Consider the following 21,360-nt stretch of genomic DNA (forward strand, 5'->3'; position numbering starts at 1 on the left):
TCATCCTCACTGTCTGTATCAGCTTGTGGGTGAGCACCTGGCACTCCGGAAAGCCTTTGTCACCAAAATGCAGACAGATTGGAAGACAGCTAACAAACCTGGGGTCATGAATGCTAATTTTAGATACTCACAAAAAAATTAAGTCTGGACAATGGCAGAATAAAACAAGTGGCTGTTAGCAGATGTCCCTCCACTCTTTTCCACATAGATAACTAAAACACCCCTCCATGCTCATCCTTGCCTGCCCACAAAGCCGTCAGGAGGCTGGCAGGGAGAGGGCCTGGCTCCTCTCAGCCACCGGGAACCACGGCGACACAGGGGGAAACATGCAACAAGCTGAGCCTTAAGCTTTACCCAGCACATCCCCTCCCCTGCACCCACCCCACTGGCTGAGGAGGGACACAAAAGCAATACTGTCTGTCCTTATAAGCTCTGCTTTGCATGTGTTCAGGGAGCAGGGACAGCTGTGTGGACGGCTTGCAGAGTTCCAGGAAGTCGATGTGTTTCTTGGCTTTGACTCCAGTTTATTTGCCTTAGATGAAGCGGTGACCCAAGAAAGTCCCTTTGCGTCCCTGTAAAGCTGGCACTGACAGCAGCAGGGTGGTGCTCCCAGGGGCACGGCCTGGGGTCTCTCCCACACCAATCAGCTGTTCCCAGTCCAGCCACCCCAGCTCTCCCTTGGGCTAGGACCAGCTCACAACCCACAAGGCAAGGGAATGGCCTTGGTATGCAGTGTGGGAGAGGGTGCGAGTTTGGAGCAGAGCCAGGGACTGGAAAGAGCAGGCCCTGAAGAATCTTCCCTCAGCAGGTGGGATGGAGGTGTCTCACTAAGGCAGGAATGGGTTGGGCAAGTGGTGTCACACCACCTGCCAAAACTGCTACTGCCCACATGGCCCCTGAAGAAGCCAAGGATGACGAGAGCGGAGCAGCAGGGGGAACCAAAGCGAGGACCAGTGGGCACCTCCATCGCTCATGTCTCCCTTCCCAACACGCTGAGGAAGAGCAGGCATGCCTGCTCAAGGGAAGCCCCAGCGATCCCAGGGGAAGCACAGTCCCAGGACACAAAATCTCTGCTGCCAGCTGCTGCTGCTGCCAACTCAGACAAGTGAGAGGGGATGAGAGACGCAAAATGAGGAAACAATCTAAAATGTAGCTCTGTGGGTTTGTTGCTGTTTTTTTCTTTTTTTGCTTTGCCCTGCCAAACCCAGTTAACTTAAAACCCAGAGCAGGGGGAAGCTATAGACTGATGTCCCATCACCTACATGGCAAAGCAAACACTGCTGCTGGAGCAGGATACTTCTCCAGAAGTCTTAGGAGTGTGCTAGATAGATTGCACTTGGGACAGCCAGATGGAAAACATTTCTGAGTAACAGAGAAGAACAGCCACCTCCCCACTACAGAGTCTGAATTACAGCACCCTTCAGCTCCAACTGTGGAGAGGCTGCAGGGACGCAGGGCGGGTGAAGCGTTACGCTGAGCTTGGCTGGGTAGCTGTGACGGAGATGCTGACATCCTCAACAATATACGGCCAGTCTAAACCACGGGATGTCTTGTCCTTTTAAGGTGGGCCAAGAGCAAGCATCTGTGCAGCAGCACAGCCCCAGCCTGCCATCAACAGCCCTTGGTGTAACCAAAAGAACAGGGGCTCCTGTGCCATACCAACTGGCTGTGCAGATGCCCAGGCACCCACACGAAAAGGAGACAATCCGTCCAGTTGTTCCTCCACAAAGCATCAGGGAAACAAGAAGGAACAGTAATAATGAGAGGAAGAAAAGCCACAAAACCATGTGGCTGGGCTGCTCGCTGGCAATTGGCGCCTGCAGCTGTTGGGGAGGGAGGGCCTGTTTCACATCCTTGTCCCCATCCCTGTTTCTTGCCCTGACAGCCAGCAGCTCAGCCACGGGCAGCTTTGGGCCCAGGACTCAAGGCAAAGATTTAAAGCAATTCTCTGGAAGGAGAAATAAGCAAACATTTCAGCCCTGATGCTTGCACTTCATACATAGCCAGAGCTGTGTGCGTGCACAGGATGGTTTCGGCAGGGATTAGAGAAAAACGGGATGAATCACACCAAGGGGAAAAAAAAAAAAAAAAGATACAGAAAATCTCCTGTTCTAGTGCCCTGCTTCTTGTGCAGTACCCTGGTTGCAAACGTCTCCTCCGGGGCAGATTTTAAAGAGAGCTTCACAAAGGCCCTAAATGCACAGGCAATTTTACAAAAACTGTTCTGAAAATACGGTAAGCTAAACCAGGAAAAGACTCTTTCCTTTCAGATTAGCTAAGTCCCACATGGCGTTTCACCACACTAACTGCATCCACATGGTAGCAAATTTCTTTGCACAGGCAAGCCAAGGGGGACAGCATCAATTTGCTTGCCACAGAGTCCCCAGTGCATCCTTTCCAGCCCAACTGCCTGTCTTTGCAGGAGATGCCAGCACACTCTCTGCTTGGAGCACTGTACCACCTATCACGCCAAACCACTGAACACCTAGCAAGATAATGCAATGAAATGATGCATGACGTGAGGAAGGAGTAGAAATTGCAAGGATTAAAACTAATTTCCTGGCAGTAGCCAGGAATTGTCAGCCATTATGTTCTGTAAAAATCTGATGGTGTTACATTACTGCACAAAAATTTCAAAACTTCTTTTTTTGATTTAAGTCAAAATTATAGTTTTCTGGTTGTGAAGAAAGGACAGAAACATTACATGCTCAGCAAAATACAAAAAGCAAATAAAAGTGAATAGATAAGCCTCAAGCTTTTAAGGATTATTATGATCTCGGATGCTCAACCTGTAATTCCGTAACACACAGGAAACACCACAACACAGAGCATCCCTTCGTTACACAGCATGCACTGTACCCTGGAATACACACCTTGCAAAACTAGAATGGCTTTTTTCTTTTTAAAAGAGGGAAAAGAACTGCAACATCTGAGTACATTTCTAACGTTTTCTTTAAAAGCCAACACAGCTGCACCCTAATGTTACTTAAAGAGAACCTCCACCAAATTACCAAATTAATTTTAAGCAGAAAGAGATTCAACATGAAGATATTTTGTAGAGAGAATGATTCAAGAGTTTGCAGCTCTTCTTGCTGCTCTTTTCCAGGGAGCATGAGTTGCTGACAGGATTAACTACCGCCAGGCTCACGAAGCTGGGAGACAGCTGCCACATGGCAGCCATTTATTACAAAGCTCCACTCCTCTCAAGTTAGGAAAGAGTCAGACTATTTCATCTTTGTTATCAGCAGGGTTCCTCTGCTCCACAGGCTTTAGTGACTAGGCTTTCTCTAAACAAACACCTTCTTTTCTCCCCCACCTTGTTAACAACATTATCTTCCTGTATTCTGTTTCTGGTCAGCACAGAAACTCTTCCCCCATCACAGTCTCCAAACAACAAAGAAAACAAAATTTATAATCCAAGACAAGTCGAAACATTTAGAAAGACACATATCCCCTAAAAATATGTATTTTTTTTAAATAAGAGAGTTTTAGCTTAAAATTTTAAAAGAGTAAACCACATGCCACAGGAAGGAAAGAGAGAGATGAGCTGGAGCAAACAGATTCAGAAGTATGATGTACAAACCATTGCTCTCCCATTCAATAGAAGGTATTTGTAATGTCAGCCTCCAACGGCAATATCCAAAGAGGCTACACAACTTTTTCATGAGCAAGATAAACTGTAGCACTCCTTCCTAGCTCTTATCTCCATAGCAGGCAGACCCTGAGAAGATCCACTAGCCAAAACCACCCTGCAATGTATGAGGCACAAACAGGTCTCAAGTCAAGCATCTCACACCATCTCCTAAGGACCAGAAATAGATATTCACTATCTACATCATCTCCATGTGATATTAAGCATAGATGACCATTGGTTGCCATTCTCCTGTTGTTCTGAACCAGAGGTAAGAGATAGAAGCTAGCTGTTTAATTTTACCTGGAGTTATTCTAAATACATATTTCCCATAGATGCCAGAGTGCCACAAATCACTCAAACTGAGGTTTATTGCTTCCTCCAGGTGAAGGGAGAACCCAGCCTTGAAAGAAACATCTTTCTCCCATCAGTGGCAAACAAGTTGCCACAGTCTTGTGAGCACACTCACTGGCTTATACCAACTGGGCAGGTAAACATTGGGGTTGTTTGCAAAACTCTACATTCTGAAATACAACATTTCTTTCATGTTTTAGTTAGGTAAATTAATTACAGCAGTACATGATGCTGGCTGGCCTCTCTGAGTTAAGATCCACACAGGAAAGCCACTAGGAAAAATGTGAACAGCTGTTCTACTTGCCAATGGTATTCTTTAGTAGGAGTTTTCTTTCTGTTTTTCTGTTTCTAAGTACGCACAATGAAACTAACCTGTGGGAGGTGCTTCCTGCACAAAATGAAACAGCATCTGCTAATTTTCATAGACTGCAATGTGTGTGCAAAAAAAGAGCACAGGGACCCTGATCAGCAATTTTTTATGGAATTCAAAAGTCCCTCAGCTTCATCAGATGAGTACCAGAAGATTCCTCAGAAAGGATGTGTCTCTGTCTGACTTGAAAAATATGTCTTTTTAAAACAAGAATTGCATATGCACATACACAAATACCCCTTTATCCACAACCATATTCAGCTGCTGAGTTTCCAAACTCCTTGTATTATATCTTTTGCCCTGGGACTTTAAAAGCCTAGCAGGCATTTCTTAAGGATTTTGCAAAATACACAGGCCAGGCCTTGTAAAAGCTCATGAGGAATCCATGGAGGTCATCGCGGAGCTTAGACAGTCTGCAAACATCATAATCCACGTGCTGGTGAGGTAAGGAATGACCAAAGTTGGGTGGATAGGCCTGAAGACTTCTGCAGCAACTGGCTTCTCCAGCAATGCTGTAAACCCTGAAGGAAATGCCTGCTGATCTTCAAAGCCCTTCAGTAGGAACAGCCTTAAGTTTCCTGAACATGAGCATTCTGGTTGGGAGACCACAATCCTCTTATGCATGCAGGGAAAAATACAAAAACAAAGCAGACCCAAAAAATTTAAATCCACTAAGGTTAATAACCACAAATAACCAGTGAGACTGACCCTCTACTCTGCAACGAGTTGTCGGATCCATCCAGCAAAGCTTTGATGCTTCTCGGCACAACAGTCACACGGATCAAGCAGCAGCTTACAATCTCTGCAGCTTTCCTTTTTCTATTCCAGGCAGTCCTCCACACGTGTAGACTCCTGGAACGCAACACTCAGTTGTTCGGACTAGGAGGGGATGCTACAGCCCGCAGCCGCACAAGGTGTCCACCGTAACTATATCAAGACCACTGCAGTGCGCTGCACTGTCGGTAGAACTTTAGGTACAGCCTTCAGTCGCCTGACGGGCTGCACAGGCGACCATGAGTAAAGGGGAGTCTGGACACCTGCACACAGCAAAGAATTGCAGGAAGTTTATTTCAGGAACGCTGGGGAAAAAAAAAAAACAACACAACAAAACAGACAAAATTGTGAACAGGTTTCTTCAGTTAAGTGAAGTTTCAAGTTGCTGTTCCTCCAGCCAAAAACGTCTGCTGCTAGTCCAAAACCACCCTCCTCTTTCAAAAAAACAATTCCACCACTACTGCTTCACACATAGCCATCAAACAGATGATAAGACAATTCTTCCCACCACTCACTTATGAAAAGGGAAACTCATTTCCCTCTGCTGACTCTTGTTGACATGCAATATAGCGAAATGTTAGCCTTAAACAAACCAGTATGAATTATGGATAAGTTCAACCCAATTCTGGGTAAAGTAGTAGTTGCAAGTATTCACCACAGAGACAAATTAACAACATCAAATAAAAATTGACCAAGTGGCCTGTGCATCCATTCACACTCACCCCAATTTCTGCAGCAGGACAGAAACAGTTTGCCAGTAAAACCCCAACTAATCATTTTCAGATATGCACACACAGCGCAGCAACATCAAAGTATCATAATCAGACTTCTGATACTGAAATTCATACTTCTTTTGAGGAATGATGTTTCCACCTAAACATTTTCTCAAGTCATATGTACATACACACCCACACAACCACTTTATTTTAATTCTAAAAATGAAATCACCTTGCTTTACAGTTTTAAGCCAGTACATACAATGGCAATATATAGATTTACATTAATCTTGCTGAACTCACTTAGAATCTACTCTATGACTAAAGGTGAAAAAGACCTAAAGTGTTTTAAAAAGAGTAGAAAAAAAAAAAACAACAAAACAATCTGATATTGCTCTTTGATTAGGTTACAACTCTTTAAGGGAATAACCTGTATTTCTACCCAACTGAGAAGATCCCATAGTCCAAACTTTGTAATAAAATTCATGTCCATTCAGAAATACAGTGAAGGTCAAAGAAAACCTCAAAAACTAAACTTGCAGTTTCACTCCAATACTAAATAGCAGGATCTATTTTCCTTTTCCAGTTCAGAAATTCTTGTTTTGTAGTACATTTTATATGTCTGACAGAGCTCAACTTTTCAATATAGAGATTAAAAAGAATACAAGAAATTGGTAGCCGTGTCAACTTGGAGAGCAGACTCTATGTATTTCAATGAGTTAGAAAAAGAAACTAGGAGAAAAAACATCAGCTAAATAAATTATTTTTTCACTGTAAGGTGAAAAACTTTTCTTAATCTACCCACTCATTTCACACATGGTAATGTGCAGCTATCATTCTACGAAAAATTACATGAGAGTCACCACCAGATTTGTTTCACTTGTTCCTTCATCTAGACTTCAAACGGGGCTTCTGAAGTAGATGACTTTGCCATCCCTGCTTACTGACAGCTGAAGACATGAACTGGCCCTTTCCTCATCTGTTAGGGTCTGGCAAGCCACGGAGGCTATGGAGGTAGCCTTTAATACACAGAAGTGGCAGCAGCAACATGTTCAGCATATTTCTTACCAAACTTGAAACGTTACTAAATACAGATTTGACAGAAAAAGTATGAAAGTTGGTAAGTTCCAAGTTTCCTCAGTAAATACCTTAAAACTTCCTAAAATCTCTAAACATGAACAATTTCTGAAGTAACAAGGTCTTTAAAACAGCAGTAAGCAAGCTCCCTGAAGGGTGGAGTAATTGGGAGGGTTATCACACCTCTGGGGGAAGTCACAAGCTCTATCTTGGCAGTGTTTCATTCCTCCATATACCCAGGGGACTGATTAGTTCATGATAAGCAATTAGGCACCCTAGGGAGGACAGTTAACCGTCTTACCAAAACAAAAAGGCTGCACAAATATAAGTCTCACTAGATTAAATTTGTGTTTGTTCCCTTCTCCTGCAACTAGGAAAGATTACATTTTGCCTACATATGGCACACACAGATCTCAGAAATCCCAAATTTGAGCACGTACTTGCTGCTAAATTGGTAACAAATGCTCTTGAAGCATTTTCTTTCACAAGACACTAGTGCTGTGATGCAGGAAAAAAGGAGGGGTGGAAAGGAGGAATACAGTAAATAATGGTTAGACAACTTGAAATAGCAATCTCATTCATTTAAATTTTCTTCCTCATTGTTAAAATAGTCCCCAGCCAAGATCAGCTGCAGAAAGTGGGACTTGGAAAGGCTATATATGGCTGAAGGGTAGTTGCATTTCAGAACAAAATCCCCAGTCAGCAGCAGCCCCACCATTATGCATCCTGGTCTTTAAAAAAGTTCTGGGAAGCTCCTGCCCACTGTCAGACTCGTGGTGAGGCACCTATGCATAGCACAATCCTGCCTGCATTAAACAGGTATCTCTGCTTCAGCAGAGGGATGAATTCAAATTCACCTTTCGTTTGCCAACTGATGTAAAAGCTTCAACACACACCAGAGCTCCCAATGATCATGTTTCTGACTGACACTAGGCCCAGTGTATTTCAAAGTATTTTGACAGCCTAAAATATGAAGGAATGCTTTTCAGTACGACGACCCCCTGTTCTTTTATCTTTTCTTAAGTTTGCCATCCAGTGATAGGAGGGAAACCCAGCGCATAGCCTGAGCTTTTATCTTCTGCTGACCATGCAACAACACAAAGCTCAGTGCTGGATTTCCTGCTGCTTGCCTAAAGGGGCTGTTCAGCTTGTTTAAATATTACTTGCCTTGGGAGCCTTGGAGTTGTGCCCAAGCACTGTACTGTATCTTCCCAGCATCCATTTCAGCATGTACTTTAAAGGTCTTTAGGTTCGATGTACTATGCTCTCCCTCACTACAGGAGGAGCCTGCTGATGCCTCTAGAAAAAAGGCAAAACCTACTTGACTCCTCCCTCTCTCCCCACTCTCCCATTAATCTTCGTGTCTCATTCTGTTACACAGCTAACAGAAGTCCCTCTTCATCCCAAAAGTGTGCAAACATATTTAGTCCAGAAAACTGAACTAATTACAACCAAGGAAAATAACGTTCTGGTGTGAAAGGCTACAGCTAAGAAGAAATCAGATGCCATGTCTCACATACAGCAAGTTATCAGTGCTTGGTGAGCAGAAAACTGAGAAAGTACAGTATCAAAAGCTGGCTTTGAAGCTGAGCTGTGACATACCAGCCTCTTGCCATGCTAAATTTCAGGAGTCTCCAAACAGTGAATTTCATGAGGAAAAGTATCTTCAAACAAAACCCTATCCAAATTTACAAACTTAACATCACGGCACTCTTCTCATTCAGAGCAAAGATGGAAATAAAGAAAGGCTTTTATAAAACCAGAAAGGATATTCCAGCCTCTACAAATTCTTTCAAACCCCCAACCCCCCCTCTTCGCAAAATTACTGTGCCACCAAGAGACTGAGTTCTGGCTTACAAGGTCAGCAGGGAGATAACCTTGGCCAGCAGAAAAGATCTGCATCAGCCAAAAGGCAGTGCCAGGCGGCCACCCATTAAGCAGCCCAGCAGGCCCCACTGTTAACCTGTTTGCAGCCACTAACAGTCGATAGAGATGGAGAAGGAGATAAAAATCCAGATTCAGACTCTATTTGTGAAATTTGTGGACGCAGCAGTTCAAATATGGAAAACTTCAGTAAATAGTGAAGTTTGTGATAACTGTCCTGTAAAAAGATGACTCGTATTCCACGGCAGCTGAGATGCAGAAATACATATACCCTCCACCAGCTGACAGAGAAGTGCAGTTGTGAGGAAACTCAAGGCTAGAAGTGAAAACCTATTTTTTAATCCATTCTGCTTCGCCTCAGCCTGCAGTATACAGACTGATTTAACCTGATGTAAGCCATGGCTGTCATTCAGAAGGACAGACTGCCAGTCCTCACTTCACCCTGCAGCTCTGGCCACACATTCTCCCACCGGCCTCATGCCAGTCCTAGCATTTGTACAACCACACAGCAATTCAGGATCATGGAATTGATCTGGTGTGGGATTTGCATTTGTTTGGGATTTTTTTTTTTGTTTTTTCACTTAAAAATGTGCACACATAAAGTTTCATCAACAGCCTTCACACAGGGGAGCTGAGACATCGTCAAATTACACCCTCTATTTGAGTGAGGGATGAGAGACCTGAGCAAGAATGTTGTCGGTAACTCTACTCCCGTGGTGCTGCAGTACCAGGGAAAGATGAAAAGATGTAGTGGAACAAAACCACAGCCAGCTCCATCTCCCATCTCCCTCCTCCCACTCCTCCTCACTCCCTCCTCTCCAGCTCAGACCTCACTTGCAACCCTTTGCCATGAAGAACACTCCTGCTATTTAGAAGTCTACCTGAAGTTCAGTTCTCCAATTAAACCCAGTGCAAATAAGTTCCCAATAAAATAAACTACCACAATTAAAATCTCTGCACCACACCTTACCCATGACATCCCTGGAAGAGGGGAGCAAGAGAGCAAGACCAATTCCAGGCAATGAGTTAGTAACTTTCTGCTTACCTATCCAATTTTTCCTGGGTGTACCTTTTGTACAGTGCCAAGCACAAAACAAACACAAGTCCAAAATATGCTCCTCCCTCCCCGCCTCCTTCAGTCTTTGCACAGCTGAATTAAGCATAATTTTCAACTTTTTTGTTTATTTGAAACACTTGTAAATCACCCTGTCCCCATGACAAGAGACAAAATTTACCCCACCAATACAACTCATGTATCATTAAGTCAAATCAGTAACAATGCTGAAACAGCCTGCCACCATGTGCCACCACACGTACCAACCACAACTCCAGTCCGCAGTAAGTAGGGCAAGCAGCTCACCTGTAGTCCTCACCTACTTAAGTAACAATATTTACAAACCTTGGGCCCTTGGACTTAACATACACCACAGTGGGAATAGCACACATGCCACACAGGCAGCTGACCCCCTCCAGAGAGTGACTGGTATTTATTTTAAAATGCATCACCTTAAGGGGATGGGATGGGACAGAAGTGGAGAAAGGAAACCAAAGCTGTAGAGGGAAAGGACGTGTTGCCTGGCTGCATGTCCTCAGGCGCTGCTAGCTCACGTTGCTTGCACCATCTGATCGCTCAAAGCTAAACATGGAATGTAGGTAGCAAGTCATAACACTGCGAAGGGCTGGAGACGTGACCCACCAGCTGTTTCTGCATTATAATTATTGCACTGGGGCACAGCAGGATCAAAAGTTTGCCTGGGCAAATTTCTGCAAAATTTTGGCTTGTTAAAAATGACAAGAAAGGACACACACTGCTTTCAGATTTGTGGTTACAGTCACTTTTCTGCAGGCCTGGCATTCCCTGTTTAAAAGCCTCACTCCACAATAAAAGCGGAAGGCCCAGAACTATTTTGCTTTACTCAAAACAGCATTAAGAAGTCAGATTTCACAGGGCTGTGATCTCTCTCTCTCCCCTCTCCAGAAGACAGAAAGAAGTTTTACACAAAGATGCAGTGAAGCAGCACTGCTAAACCACCATTCTCTTCATTTCTAAGCTGGTCTTGGTCATTTCCCCTCCAGGCCACTTCTGCTCCCAGGCTTTATCTTGCTCACTTCAAAAAGTTTCTGCTACTAATAAAAAAAAAAAGAAAAAAAAAGAAAACCTTATTGCAATACCATCATTTCCTTGTATTATCATAATCTCTAGTAAACTGATTAATTCTCAGAGCATTTCTAACCCTCAGCTCCCACTGGGCCTTAAGTGATGCAGTTTCTTACAGCTCTTCCTCCATTTTATTTTTGTCCTAACACTCACCAAATGCAAGTAGAGGACTAAGTTTTGCAACTCCGGATTTAGAATACAAATATATTCACTGGTATAGCTAGAAAGGAACATTAAACTTTTAGGCAATTTGATTGTTTTTGTAACATGCTCAGAAATTAAGCAAAGCTCAAAGAGTACTAGCCAGTAAGGAAAATTATTTAAGCCAATATATATTCAACATGTCTTACTGACCTGGCTTTGCCCTATAAATAAAGCTTAAGTTATTAAGAGCACAGTTTGCCAAGCAGGGACATGAATTTTAGTGCAACAGATCAGCAGAGAAACAACAAAAAAATTGTGGAAGGACAGCACAAAAACTTGCAGCAGTGCATAGCCACAGTGTTTCTGTTACATGAAACATAGCAGGCAGTGTAAATCTGGAGACCACAGCCCCTCTCCAAATGACTGCCTTTAGGGGACCATGAGCATTCACTGGCTGGATGGAAGCTTCAGGAGAGTCACTTAGAGCTCCCTCAAGCTACCTGTGTGGACTGCCCCTGCCCTCCCACCCATCCCTAAACCAAGCAAAATAAAAAATTTTAACATTTGTAGCGTATTTCCAGACAAAGATGCACTGAAACCAAAACTGTTGTGAGGGCTGACTACAAAAGGGATATTCCCCAGACTTCAAAGATGCCGGTTTTTGCCAGAGCAGAGAAGTACAGGGATGCCAGGGGGTTACCAAGAAGGCAGGCAGAAGGAAGGAAGATGTCAGTTAGCTGCAAATGAGCTTGTAGGTCAGAAAAGCACACTCAAGGCTAATAGACCAAAACTTCTGTTAGCACAAGAAGAGCACCCATCTCTAAGAAACCACTTCCTATCTTATTCTCCCTATCCCCCCCAATAGCCTTCTCCCTATTGTAATTCAGAACAGCCAGGCAACTGATCTCTAACCATCCATCAGAAGAATTGGCTAATACAGTGTCACCCAGCCCACCACATGAACAAAAACCACCAACGAATCCAGCTAGTGGTTAACTGCAAATTTTTGCTTTACTGATGGTATTACACTGCTGAGAATTCCCTTGCCTTTCACATACACTGCCCTCTTAGAAACCCCCTCTGCACAAACTGAGACTTACAAACACATCTACAGATACACTACACATCTGCTTCCACCTGGTGGATTACCAGCGATGGAGACTGCAGCATTTTTAAAACAAAACTGTAAACCCACCTCCTAAAATTAGCTACACGGTAATTCTGTGGGCAAAAGCAGAGGGGAAGAGTGGTTGGGCTCAGGGGGGAGGGGGAAGTCTGCAGGAAATGGAATACGAATCGCTAAACTGTTTTACCCATTTTAAAAATGTTTTTTCTCTCTTGGAAAACAAATAAAAAAGGAATTTTTCTTTCATTTTTGAGGAGTTTCTCGAAACAGAGGAAGACAGAGCCATTCAAAATTGCTCTGAGGTGCTTAATATGAATAAATAATTCTCATCAAGTGTCTTTTTAAAGACCTTGCAATACTCTTTCCAGTTTCCCTTTCCATAATCAAGCAAAAAGCAGTTTTAAAATGCACATTATATTACATATTATATATACACACTGTATATGATAAAATCAAATCAAAACAAATCCCTGAAGTAATTGATTAATTGCTAGCCATAGCTACAGAAACCAGAGGTTATTTTGACACTTCAGCAAAGCAAATGAAAAAATGGCAGGGAGTATCCCCAGATACTCTCTGTTGTAAAACCTTTCACATCTCATTTCTAAAAATTTCCTTGCTATGATACCTGCCAATGCAGCTTTGCAGTAACTTCCAGTTCCATTTTCATATATATTTTTTTAAAGACAGCAGCCGCCTTCACCGTGCGTGTACAGCATTGGGGATATTTCATCCCGTGGCTGAAGTTCCCAGAAAAGCCAACTCTAGAGATCCTAGGTGTGGCATGTTCCTTTTTGCTCTAGATACTCCTGATTGGAAGCAAAGGTAAATATTACTCCAGCCTCAAACTGTTTCCCTCTTGTACCCACAGCAGCTTAGTAAGATACAGTCAGCAGGCTATTGCAAATTACACTTAAGGGCTCATTATAAATCAAGGCCTGTCTTGCTAATGAATTGCTGCTAATAGGCCCATTTTATGGAAGAGACCCATTAGCTTCAACAGAAGCTACAAAGGTGCCAGTGCAAGCTGTGGTCTGCAAGGGAGGGCTACATGGCCCCTGCATCAGGAAGTTTGTTTACATCACATGCACAGGTATTTATGAACTTCTGGGCTTTTGTTTTTATTTAGGAGACTGGCGTGTTTGGCAAGGTGTGCAATCTTGTCAGACAACTTTCAAGCTACCCTTACTCCATATGGAACAGAAGTGCCTACAAACTATATGTACCAGAACAAAGTTTTCATCTTACATCAAAAAACCCCTCAACCAGCGATTCTATACCTGTACATAGCACTGCAAGAGAAACAGTCACACATTCCCCATGTGTTTTTTGCATGTGAAAGAGCAGACAAACACAGGGGTAGACAAGACCACTAAAATGTTCACTCAAGATGTAGGACTGGGTTGCCAGCTTCATTATCCACAGAGCTGATCTGACTTAACTCTTGGTCTGGAGTAAAAGGGACACCAGGATGCCTGACTTTCACCAGGTTATTCAGGGTCCTTCTTACCATATATATTGCAACAGACATTAAGAACAGAAGACACTGGAAAAAACTCTACTGCTGATGATTATCAGCTATGATAATGAATAGCTAACTTACTCAATCGATATACCTATAGCTGCAGTCACCCATCCACTTTGCCCTTCCCAGATCTCAAGGCCCCCGCATTACAGCTTTGAGGCCTACAAGAAGGCAGACTTTCTCCCCATTTTTCAGGTATTCTAGGTTTGTTGTGTTATTTTCTTCTCTCACATAAGAGAGGACGCGAAAAAGAACTCAAAAGCTGAAGTTACTCTTCCCTCAGCTGCACTCTTACAAATGGCTAAAGATTTTTTATTATTATTACTTATTTTTCTTTCAACCAAAACAAATGTGGCCTGAAGCAAAACACCTGACGCATAGTGTTTCAATACAAACGGTTAAAGCTCAGTACAGCCGCGTGCAAGAGAAGACCGGGCCCGTAACAAAGCTGCCTGGTGATCTCCCAATTGAAAATTCTCCTGGCAGCCCAGCTTCTTTCATGCAGAGGAACTTACATTCTCTCTCCATTCCTGTCCCTGATGACTCTCATTATACCTGGAAACTAGGAAGCTAACTAAGCTCCCTAAAAACTAGTCTGGTCAGTCCCTGTCACCCCCAGTCCAAAGTGATGAAAGCACAGAGTTTGACATCTCAGCAGATCAAGTCTCAGTCTGCAGTGGTGGAACTGCCAGCAAACATTTTAAGTGTCTTTTTTACCTCGAGTCCAGCTGCTGTCACAGCCTCTCACCCCAAAAGTCAGGAGAGCTTTTCAATGCGTTTTTGGGTTTCTGACTCTAAGCCCGTAGGATAAACTCCACTTGTGGTTGTTCACAAGTCAGAAAATGTTTGCTTGGAAAAATAAAGCAGAAAGAAACTGCAGTTCTCTCACAATCACTCAAGTCCAAGAGCCACAGCCTTAGCACTGCCAGTTTCCCATCTCATTAAGTGTCTTGCAATACTTGTTTTTGCAATTGTTTTCATGCTGTCTACACAAAAAGCTATCTCAGAAGCCAGAAGAACTACATTCCTTACACATGGACCCCTTCCAGACTCACCCCAAACCTTTCTGTGCTTAAGATCCTATACATACATGAACACACAGATCACTACAAGCCCAGCAGCTAATTAATTTTCAAGTTGCCCTAATTTTGAGGCTAAACACTTCCTAAACTTCTCCATCCCTGATGTTCCCCTAGCTCTTTCAGGGAAGCCAGGCTGCCGCCTGCTTTCTCTTCACTCACGGTTGCTAAGGCTCCACTGCAGCCTACAGAGTTGCCCTCCCATAAGCCACAGAAGTGTGCTACCATGCATACAGGGTGGGATTACAACAACATACACAGCATTTTTCTTCCCAAGAACCTCCTAGTGAGTAGTTGCTCGTTTTCCAGTTTTTCCTTTTCAAGTCTTTTTTAAGACACAGACACTTACTCCCCCTCTTTCCTCATCACCTCCACTCAGAAAGACTGAAGCTAGTCGATCCCACGGTAGACGGCAAGGCCTCAGAGGCTGCTAGCTGGTCTTGAACCAGCCTGAGTAAGGTTCAGACAAGATACACAGCACAAACGCTCTTCCAGATGCTTTAAAATCCAAATGCAAATTTTCCGCTCATCACCTTGAATGTCAGGCAATGAAAATGCTAAGGAAAAAAAAAAAAAAAAAAATCATAGTACACAGCAAGGTCATTGGCTGGCTGGTGATGATGACCGCCGATGAGCCCGGGGCAGGAAGAGCCAGTGATCCATCCAGGGCTGGCGATGGCCTCCCGGAGCCTCTCCACCAGACCCTGCCCGGCCGAGCGGGCCTCGGCTCCGCTCCCACGTCCCGCAGACGCAACGAACAAATAACGGCCCAACACCCCTAACGGCCGCTGGGACGCCACCGGCCTCACCTCGTCCTCCAGAGGCGGCACAGACACCCCGGGGCCCAGCAACGCCCCGGCAGAGGTGCAAGGGAAAACGAACTGCTGGTCAGTTCCCAAGGCCGGCGTGTACCTACAAACGCAGGCTCATCGTGCGAAGTGCATTTCTTTTCTCTGCGTGTTTTACATCCCCCACGCCTAAGTCAAGACAAACCCCATTTCTGAAAGCTTCTTAAGAACAAGGAAGCCCAGTCTTCGCAATTTTTGTGCAAGGAGCAAATCCTTCAATACTTGGCTCATGTGCTTAGGGCCCTGAAAGCTGCCAGAAATAGCCCAAGGATGAGGAGGGCAGAAGGAAGGTATCTGGGATGAATCCTACTTTTCAAAAGGTGTCAGAAATAACTGTACAATCAGATACAACGCCTTGCTCAAATCAATACATAAACTCAGGAAGGGAAACTATTCTCAAAATCACTATTGCTTTAGGTTTTGTACTTATATTTATTTACAGTTTCAACAGCAAAGGACAAGTAGTCTCGTGTAGAATAAAATTATTTTTCCACGTCAAGCTAGAATCAACACAGGAATTAGTACCTTTGCATCTCTCCTGTGCATTCATAAGAATCAATGGTAAAAACACAAGGATGCATACCTGCAACCACACCTCTGCATTAAAAAGATTACTGAGCAATCTAACAAAAGGGTGTTTACTTTTAGTGCATACAATTCTGTATCACTCAGCCCATTTGTAATCTGCAAATACTGATACCATTTAACACTGGAGACAAAGGGACCCATGTTTTTCCACCAATCAGATGTAGTAAATCCACAGAAGTCAAAACTAAACCAGTCAAGACGTGGAAGAATCAGGCCTTTGGGATGCTTCCCTACTGTCTCCTGCATGGTTAATTTTGATGAGCTTGTTGAAGCACAGCCTTTAGCCAAGTGCTTTTTCACATAAAGTCATCCATAGCTCAGAGACAATTAATCATAATTTATTACTCACCTTCTGACAACACCCACTTTAAGCTAGGCACCGTCCAGACACATCAAGACAGACAGTCCCAGTCTGAAGGCTTTGTGGTAAAAGGGAGACATTTCTGACACGCGATCCTGATGGACAGACAACTACAGACACCCGTGGTACTCCACACAGCTACTAGGATCTGTCAGAATAAAGCTGCTCACAGGATAACTTAAACACGAATGCAATTATTGCAAGGTATGTATTAAATACATCAGCTACACCTACTTTTCAGTGCCTGTTAACTGCAACTGGTGTTTCCCTACAAGTAAGTCCCGTGAAAGGATTTTGCTGAGAAAATACGGTGAATCTTTGTAGACTTATTGATCAGGGCACCTCACGTGGTTACAGTAAATCAGCAAGTAGTTATTCTGTTCTTCTGCAGCATTAGTAACTTCTCAAACAAAGAAGCCTGATTGAGGCAGACAGTGAGGGGCTTATCAGCTTAGGAAATGGGAAGGATGGTCCAATTAAGTGCCAAGCAGTCAGACATAATTCACTCTGACGAGGCCAATGGGAGACAAGTCGAAGAAATGCATGTGCTGTTCATTTATGTAACACCCAAACATTCTCCCCTGCAAAGTCTCCCCTTCTGAAAGCCTTGCCTAAATACGAAGCAAGTCACTGAAAGAAAATTCACCTGTATGGATCTGCAGCTAACTGGCACTCTCTCTGATTAAGCACCCGTCTCTGTGGTACAGGAGACGTTGCCAGTCGCTGAACTGCTGGATCAGGCACTAACAGCCATCACCGAGCAGACAGCCAGAGAGCTCTGTGCAAGGTTATCTGGGGTCCACACCACTGCACCGCCTTCTTACACATCAAGGAATGGGGTCAAGAAGTAGGAGGCACAAAAAGGCAAAAATACCCCAACCCAGTTTAGGTAGGCAGTCTTCCTCCCCTCTTCCCAAACCATTTCTCCTAGCACAGAAAGAGTCAGAATGTTACTGAAATAATATCACAATGTTAAAAAAAAAATGAAGGGGGGGAGTGAAGCTGAAGGCAAACCATACGTAACAGCTGACTAAGAAAGCTGTGAAACCAAGCACAGTGCTGCTCCTCATGTCCTCTGCCATGCTCAGAACCCTGCCAGCAGCAGGTAAACAAAAAGAGGGCACAGAGAAAGAGGAAGAGAAGAAATTCTACAAAAAGATGCTGGAATGAAGAGAGAGGGTCCTCAGTCAATCGTAGCTCTAGCCTGGGACACATCACCTATAAGCCAAGAGGCATTTCAAGTGGAGAAAGGAGAAGAAAAGAAAGAAAGATAAAAGTCCTGGAGACATTGATTCATAAATATAAGCTCCATCTGATATTTACAGAAAGAGTGGAACTCTTATTCTGCAACAAAAATATATATGTGGGATCTGGTCCATCCTTTGATAAGGCACCTTGTTCTGTAGAATTCCCTTTGTTTTTCAAAGTGCTAGACTTAAGAGCATCATTATCAGAAACACATACTTTGTGCACTAGAAGCAGGAGTGTAAAAAAACCCAGTTGTGTGGAATATTTACGTTACATATAGCAACATCCTATTTGCCAGCTGGTTACCAGGAGCTGAGGAATCTGTGCGGTACTAGCAAAGTTGCCTTGCAGCAGGGTGTTATAGGGAGCACAAACCGGACTATATATGGTATGTTTACTGAATGATTAGGCATAAACATGTTAGGGAAGAAATGATGTCTAGCATTAGATGCTGGACTTGCTGCAAGGCAAGCCATCTTGCTTGGAAAGCAGTTTGTCACATACTCCTCGTATGCTTCTGGCAGTGGGTGCCAGTGAAACCTCCAGAAAACAGGAACAGGTTATGCTGCAAGCAATGATTAACTATGTGGAAGATCAGCCCTCCAAGCTCCACCCACCAGCATTCCCTGTCTCCTTGCTGCTCTTCCTCCCCTGCTACTTTTTGTCTGGGACTGCTTGCAAGGCAACTCATTGGAGGGCAGGAAGGTGCACACACAGGCATATGCCACGAAGAGCGCTGCCTCTGCAACGGGATGATGGGCACAGACAAGTGCACCCTCTGTTTCTTAAGAAACAGCTGGCAGCAGGCGAGCAAGCTCTGCAACCATCCGCCTGCCCCATGTTCAAACCCAGTCAGCACAGGACTCTTTCATAACGGGGAGGAGGGGGGGGAAAATCCTGAAAGTGTAGAGAGGGAGGAGGGTGTACTGAAGATGCCTTAAAGCACAGCAGAAAGTTTGTATCTGGCTTCAGTGTCCTGCCTAACCTGTTTTGCGGTATGTTCCGGTTAACTTTCCTTCTGGTGGAAGTTCTTTAGGGTTGTGTTTTTTTGGCAACCAGACCCAAGCTGCAGTGCCTTTTCTCCCCCAAACCCTTTCATGCTTCATGGCACTCCAGCACAAATATAGGCACACGGAAAGGAGAGGGCAGAAAACAAATGTCAAGTCCATCACAGACTGAAACTGGACTGGCAACTTCTTTACTGTAGGGAACTGGGTCTTCCTTACCAACTCACCAGGACTGCCAGCCTTCAAGTGCCAAACTTTCCACCTTTGTCACCTTTTTTCTACATTAGCAACTCCTGCAGCTACCAAAAAAAACCCAAAAAACTATGCAAAGTGATTAGGGGGTGGAGAAACAGAGGAAAAAAAACAAACCCAAAACCAAAACCAAATCCACACACCCAGAAGACTACACACCACGCAAATCTAACCCGAGTGCAGTGCTGGGGCAGCAGCAGTGATCACAGCATCAGGATGTACCTTCATCACTGCAGATTTATGTCTTTGTTGTGTATAGTATTCACAAGGTCAGTGGATAGCCCCAAGATCATGCTAAGTAACAAAGGCATCAGCTCAAAGCAGTACTGGGTTGTTTCTGACAGGGTTAAGCAGTTGTTAACCGGTGGCAAGAACTTGGTGGTGGCTCAGTAGCCATTTTAAGCAGCAGACATACTAATCATGAGAGTGCAGTAACAAAAGAACCAGGGGCAAAAACATGCAACAGAAATGAGGACCCCTTAAAGCTCAGCAACACACACATATCCCTCCGTTGTGTGTAAAATAAACTTAGAGAAGCCAACAAAGAAGAAAGATTATTACATGACCTCCAGAGCACAACAAATCCCTCAGAGCAATGAGTGCTAGGCATCAGAAACTTCCTGGTTTCCAGGCTGTTGTTTCACATGTTTTCTGGGGAGTTTTCATGCTGTGGGAAAGATTTCTAAGTACGCTGAAAGTAAGCCTGCAACATCCCCTTCCACTCCCACAGCAAGTATGCAGTCCATAAAAGACTGAAGTGCTGGAAACATATGCTCGAGCAAAGACTCTTTTTTTTTTTTTCTTTTTTTTTAAGCATATCAACAGTTTACCACTTGATGGATTTAATCAAACTATTTTGCTATCCCTTTTTTAAGGCAGCAAGGTGGGGGGGTGCATATGGAGTGAGCGAGTGCGAGCACGTGAGACACATGCAGCTTGTAACTTGAACACCGTTTTACAGATGTATTTACTATACTGCTTTTCTTTGGGGGCTTTTCAGGCCAGGGCAGCCTTTGTCTCTGCACGCTATACACTAGCCAGCTCACAACAAATGAGCAATCACAGAGAAAGCAGATCCGGCTTCTTCTCTGAATCTGCTGGGATGCCAAAACATGAAGGATGTGCCTGAAAAACTTCTGTCCAGTTACGACTGATCAATCCCTTTGGTCACGCGAGTGCCTGAAGTCTGGTACAATTATTAACTGTGCTGAAGTCACATGAAAGAGAACAAGCTTCCCCCTCCCACCCTCATCCCGTGGGTAACATTATGTGGGCAGTGAATATATGAAGGCACTTGGGGGGGAGGGAGGTGGTGGAAACCTCCACAGAAAGGCTGCAAAACTGTACTTTTTATTATTATTCCTTTTTGGTGGAATGATTATTATGTTTCAGGCAAGTTTGCCCAATGCTCAGACTCGTTTGGGTACCCAAAGGAGGGTGAGGTGTGGAATCCTCATCTTCTCCACTCAGGGCAAATTAGAGGCATTTCTAGTTTTCCCCATTTCTTAAAACACAATAATGATAAAGCATGGGAAGTATTTTTACTGAAGCATGACTGGGTGACTTCTAAGCTGGTGGGGTTGCTTTGGAGGTGTTTGTATTTGCTGGTGGGAGGGGGTAGAGGACACGAGAGACGAGAAATGGGGAAAAGAAGCCATTGTCCCTCCCCCGACACATCCTGACCCACTGCAGTAGCCTGGAGCTGTTATGCACTGTTTCAGCCAAAACCAGTGAATTACACTGACCTTTGAAGGGGGGTAAGTGGGGCAAGAGGTGAGAAAGAGCACCAGGTTTCAATCACATCAGATGACATTTCCTAGACATAGTTAAAAATGTAAAGCACAACGCATCTTTAAGTGGCTACATCTATACAGTTTCCACTTAACAAGAAGGGGGGGGGGATATACAGTGGGTTCATGACATACAGTAAAACATAAAATCATAAGAGTCGTCCAGGTTGGAATAAATGAGCACATGCACTTTCAAAGTGCTACGTGTATTTTCAGTTATAATTGACTATATCCTCAATAAAGCAACTACATTTGTAATGTTATACCATGCATCCATTTTATAAAATATTTTAAAATGTGCTTTTGCCTCGACCCGCCTACACAAAATAATGAAAAAATATCACTCACGAGGAACTCCCTAAGAAAAATAAGCCTTAAAATAGCACGGTGCACACACTGACTAACATGTATTTTTGCAGAACTGCTGT

General features: G+C 43.9%; 1 protein-coding gene across 7 annotated transcripts in view; it reads right to left on the reverse strand.

Annotated features, from left to right (window-relative positions):
- RREB1 (ras responsive element binding protein 1) overlaps positions 1-21,360 on the reverse strand; it is a 121,489-nt gene that overhangs the window by 70,814 nt on the left and 29,315 nt on the right. For 3 of the 7 annotated variants that reach the window (XM_051612418.1, XM_051612420.1, XM_051612419.1), the window contains exon 2: positions 5,064-5,434. The exons of 2 other annotated variants lie outside the window; for them this stretch is intronic. In XM_051612418.1, the coding sequence (XP_051468378.1) occupies positions 5,064-5,094 (31 nt within the window). In that variant the 5' untranslated portion in view covers positions 5,095-5,434. The remainder of the gene's footprint in view (positions 1-5,063; positions 5,435-21,360) is intronic. 2 more of the 7 variants (XM_051612421.1, XM_051612422.1) reach the window with 1 other exon arrangement.

Source organism: Apus apus, chromosome 2 (assembly GCF_020740795.1).
Source record: "Apus apus isolate bApuApu2 chromosome 2, bApuApu2.pri.cur, whole genome shotgun sequence".
NCBI classification, from domain to species: domain Eukaryota; kingdom Metazoa; phylum Chordata; class Aves; order Apodiformes; family Apodidae; genus Apus; species Apus apus.